The sequence below is a fragment of the Cyprinodon variegatus genome, unplaced genomic scaffold, assembly GCF_000732505.1.
Source record: "Cyprinodon variegatus isolate N-32 unplaced genomic scaffold, C_variegatus-1.0 Scaffold58, whole genome shotgun sequence".
NCBI classification, from domain to species: domain Eukaryota; kingdom Metazoa; phylum Chordata; class Actinopteri; order Cyprinodontiformes; family Cyprinodontidae; genus Cyprinodon; species Cyprinodon variegatus.
In genome coordinates, this window is record NW_015150511.1 from 14,180 (window position 1) to 18,979 (window position 4,800).

At 45.5% G+C, this 4,800-nt stretch overlaps 1 protein-coding gene across 1 annotated transcript in view; it reads right to left on the reverse strand.

Moving 5' to 3' along the window:
- Positions 1-733: 733 nt before the first annotated feature.
- The window catches only part of dzank1 (double zinc ribbon and ankyrin repeat domains 1), a 10,455-nt gene continuing 6,388 nt past the window's right edge, over positions 734-4,800 (reverse strand). The window contains exons 14-21 of the mRNA XM_015371430.1: positions 2,529-2,632; positions 2,363-2,446; positions 2,179-2,290; positions 2,010-2,068; positions 1,859-1,936; positions 1,657-1,784; positions 1,382-1,456; positions 734-1,303 (exon numbers count right to left, since the gene is read on the reverse strand). Coding sequence (XP_015226916.1) covers positions 1,150-1,303; positions 1,382-1,456; positions 1,657-1,784; positions 1,859-1,936; positions 2,010-2,068; positions 2,179-2,290; positions 2,363-2,446; positions 2,529-2,632 — 794 coding nt within the window. The 3' untranslated portion in view covers positions 734-1,149. The remainder of the gene's footprint in view (positions 1,304-1,381; positions 1,457-1,656; positions 1,785-1,858; positions 1,937-2,009; positions 2,069-2,178; positions 2,291-2,362; positions 2,447-2,528; positions 2,633-4,800) is intronic.

The following is a 4,800-nucleotide window of genomic DNA, read 5'->3' on the forward strand; positions in this document are numbered from 1 at the left end:
TCTCTGAAAAGTCCTCATTAATGTATATGGAGGAGTTTTTCAGTTGGGCTCTTGCTCGCGCCATAATCAGCTGTTTGTCTTTAAAGCGCAGCAGATTTACCACTATGGATCTGGGTCTATCATTTTCACCCCTGAACCTTCCATTTCTGTGAGCACGCTCAATCTCTACTGTAAAGAAGAAGAATTAAGACATTATAGCCAAGGCTTATGGGAACAGGGTCTCAGTGCTGTGTGAGGCCTTTGGATACATGAATAAAGACACAACTATCCATGTATAACAGAAAAGGGAAAAAGGGTAGAACATATATATTGATGATGACGGATGGCGGGTCATGTGGAGAGTACATCAGTCAATTACCAGCTAATGGGCATGAAGGGATTTTGCCTGGAAGAATGTAAGACTAGAAACAAACAATTAAAAAGTCATTAGAAATGTTGGAGAGGATGTGGAGCAGTCGATGTGGACCAGTTATATATCTTCTTGAAATGTCCAAAAATACTGGTGTTTTATGGAAACATCTGTGAGGTCATATGTTATGTCTTAGAATACAATGTTCCAGTGAGATCTGAAGTGCTCTACTTGTGTAAATTCTCTGAATAATCATCATTTGGTTAAAACATTGTTAATAGAGATAACAAGAAACTGGAGGAAAGAACGAGTTCCACCAAAGCAGGGATGTTCCACTGGCTCCAGAAAGAGCCATGTCGCTGCAGGTTTTCTTTCCAACCAAACACTAGCGCACCAGACTTCATCAAGTCATCATGTTCAGATTGGACTCACTTAATGAGATGACTGGAGTCTGGTGCGATTGCTTGGTTGGAAAGAAAACCTGCAGCCACTGCAGAACAATGGTCAGTAATAGTGGAGAACACAGGTTCAGATTAAAGGAATGACAAATGGACAAAAAAATGGAAAATAGATTAAGAATTTTATAAGAAAACAAGATGGCGATGGAAGATTTTAATCCTTAGAAACCGAAAAAATGTTTTATAAATGTTCTGTGTAAGAAAACCCCACTTTATCTCAATATAAGTGATAAAAAATGACATGTTTTAGAGGAACTTGGAAGTCGGATGGAAACAGAACGGCCTGGAGCTGCAGTCAGAAACGGTTCAGAGCTGCTGACTGGTTTTGGTCACATATATCACTCAGATGATGTCCAGGTTCTGATGGGACCTTCCCAGTAAATCCAGTCCTGTCTGAGCCGCCAGCAGGGACATCATGTCGTCGCAGCCGGAGGTCACCGCCATGTCGTATGCTGTCTGACCAGCAGCATTCCTCTTTCTCACGCTCGCCTTGCATCTACAAGCGGACACACAGTGACAACACCGTGAGGTGGGAGGAGCTTCAGCTGCAGGTGTTCAGGTCCAGGTGAGTTACCTGAGCAGGAGCTTGGCGCTCTGCAGCCCCTCAGAGCCCATAGCTGCAGCTTCATGCAGAGCAGTGTTCCTCATCCTGAGGAGAACATGTTCAATAAAATGACCTGAACCAATGCAGTGGGGGCGGGGCCAGGTAAGGGGTGTGGTCACCTGGACTCCAGCCCTCTTAAATCAGGTTCTATAATCTAGTAGATCCACATCTGTACACCGACACCTGGGTGTCGCAGTGTGGCTCCGCCCACATTACCTCCATCAGGTTATCTAAGTTTTTCTTACGGTCCAGACTGTTGGTCAACGTCGGCTCCTCGCTGAATCAAAACAGGAAGCACGTCGTAGTGACTGTTCACCACGGCGACCGCCAAGGCGTGGCGGCTGTCACTCCCACAGCAGGATGGGTCCGCCCCCTGGTGGATAAACAAAGACCTGGTTAGACTGGGTCAGGAGATGCTGTGTGATCCTGACTAGACATGGGGTCTACCTGATCCAGAAGGTTCTGGATGGTTGCGATCCGGCCTCTATCTGGACCCAGCTCCTTCAGCAGCTGACAGTCAGTCACCTGCAGCCAATCAACCAATCACAGCAGGCTTTGGATTTAAGATGGCAGCTTCCAGTTCAGACTGGGTTCTTACCGATGGTCCTGGTTTCAGGTTTCTATTGGGTCTTCTGAGACCTGACAGCAAAGGACTTCCTGTATGGAGAGAAATTTGTTGTTGAGAATTTGGTTCAGCTCCTCCTCACAAACACCAAGTGATACAGAAGGAAACTAAGAATAGTAGAGTCAGAACCTGTGGTTCTTACCTAGACTGGTTCTGACTGTAGATTGCTCCGTGACGTGGCTCAGAGTCTGGGCCTGACTCGGTATCCCGGACCCTCCCTGGACTGGTCCGTCAATGTTTCCATAAAGTCCAACCTGAGACCCGACAACAGTTCTGCTCATTTAAATGTCCATCCACCCTCAGGTTTCTTCCTGTCAGAAACTCACCTGCTGTTGCTCTGGAGCAACACAGGAAAAGCTTAAGGTCAGAATGACTTCCTGCTGATCCTCCTGAATCACAGCTGAGATCATCTGAACAAGAAAAGGAACACAGACAGCTGGAAGACACCTGCTCAGGTGATGTTCGTCCCTCAACTCAAGGTGAAGAGCTTACCTGGCCCAGACGTGGTTCTGCCAGCAGAGTCCTGAAGGAGGAATGGTTCTGGGTGTAACTTCTCAGGTGAGCACACACATGGTCCAACTGCTTCCTCCAGTAACCTGAACATCAGCAGCAAATTAGAACCACTGAGAATGTTTCACCATAAAAAGCAAAAACAGGTTTCAGTTGTCTTGTCCCAAGAACCGACACTTTTGTTAAAAAAAAAAAAAGGCATCAGGATAATGAGGTTCTTCTCCAGTCCGGTTTGTTCAAGTTGCTCTAAAGTTCTGATTAATCACCACCATCACACCATGGCTGTTTGAGCGGTTCTAATCCAGGGTGAAAGTAGAAACAGCGAGGCATGAGGAAACTAACCAGTAGCTTGGGGCCCAAGACACTAGAGGGTGTCTTTGCATGTATAATCATTTTAGAGATAGCTTGCGTGACAACGACCATCTGCGCTATGCTATCACACCTGATGTCCATCTGTGCGCCGCCAATATAGGAGGGGTCAAAAACTGCATAGTAATGACTAGTTCTGACTGTTTATATATAAGGGCCTACTGTAAAATTCCTCCTGATGCTGAAGTCTTTAGTTCTTTTGAAAGCAGTAGTCATGCCTGGGAGGTAGATAAACCATCTAAAGGACCAAAAAGATCGGCTTGGGGGCAAGTTTCACAAAGAAGCGTCAAAAATGGCAAAACTTGGGAGTCCAAAGTCAAAGTGGACCTACGTGTGTAGTACGCATTGATATTGTATTGTTAAGTCTAAAGATTAGGAGATGTTTCATGAATTGACCACTGCTTTAGTGAAGGAAGCAGCAGAGACAAGCTTTTTTAAATTAAAATGGTAGACAATTAAAATAACGTAGACAAAGTCTGAAGTGTAGAATGCTCCTTATCAGTTTTAAGGTGGATTTTAAAAGAGCCCTTTTAATTTAGCCCTAGAAGGACTGTTTCTAGGGCACACCGTCCAGCTGCAGCCTTCTTTCCCCAGCAACCATGCACTGACTGCCAGGTGTTCTGTCAGATCAGCATACCCCATCAGACCAGCATACCCATAGTCAATGCGCAAGTGCAAGACGTCAGATTTGTGTTTATCCCTTTAGTTTTGTACAGAAAAATCCGCTTTACACTACCTTATGGCGATCTCACCTTAAATTTGTTTTTTTTGGTCATTACTAAAGGGATACAAGCCCGTAAAGGTAGTTTCTTAGCTCCAACTTCCAGGAAAGCTTCTCCCAGATTCTGGGTGAGGCTGGGGACATGGAGTCTGACTGGACCATGATCTCTACCTCTATTGGGGAGCCAATTGCCGCTGTGATCGTAATGTCTGTGTTGCCTGTTGTGGTGAACAGTGGCAGTAAGGGCGAGCATACATTATACAATATTTCCAATCTTTGTACTCAGCTCCAACTGTACGATGAAACCATAGGGTTTAAAAGTTCACATGTATGTTCTCACACTGTAGGGCCTTTTGCTCTGATTCAATCTCACTGTTCGTCCAAAAAAAAAACACATGTCAGACTCAGAGCCAAGAGATGGCACTAGTCAGACTTGTCAATCTGGAAGCCAAACGTAGACAGTAGAAGAAGAAGAATTCCCTTGTTTGCACATGTGCAGTGCACAAGGTTCAGGTAAATCGGCTCATAGGCGATTGTGTATCTCTGTTTCAATAGCAGCATTCACTCACGAACACCTCACAAGGGCTGGCTGTATTTCAAACGTATGATTTTCTACCCACCTAAAATTCCTGTTCGGGAGGGGGTCAGGAATTGCCCCTCATTACCCCCTATACATTAAACCAGGTGTTCTTGACCCTGGTCCTCAGGGCTCACTGTCCTTCATGTTTTAGATGTCTCTACTCAAGCACACCTGATTCAAATCACTGCATTTTCTCCTCGACAGCCCTCAAATGCTGCAAAAGCCTGTTAATTACCTTTTCATTCAGGTCAGCTGTGTGGAGGCAGGGAAACACCTAAAACATGGGGGACACTGAGCCCTGGGGACCATGGTTAAGAAACCCTGTACTACATGGTGCACGATGAGACTGAAATTTGGCTCTGATCCCAAAAAAATCTTGCACAACAGGAGAATCAGCCAGAAAAAGGCAAAAATGCTGTTAGGCTGAAGATAAGAGTCTTACTGAGCCTGCTTGGCTTATGAGATACGGAGAAAGCAGATATCGTTAGGCCAAGCGTGCTGCTGCCTGGGCAGCTGTAGGACTCTTCAAAAACTCTGGCCAAGGGGGAGTTTGGTAACCTGACTCCGCCAGATGGATTTGCTCC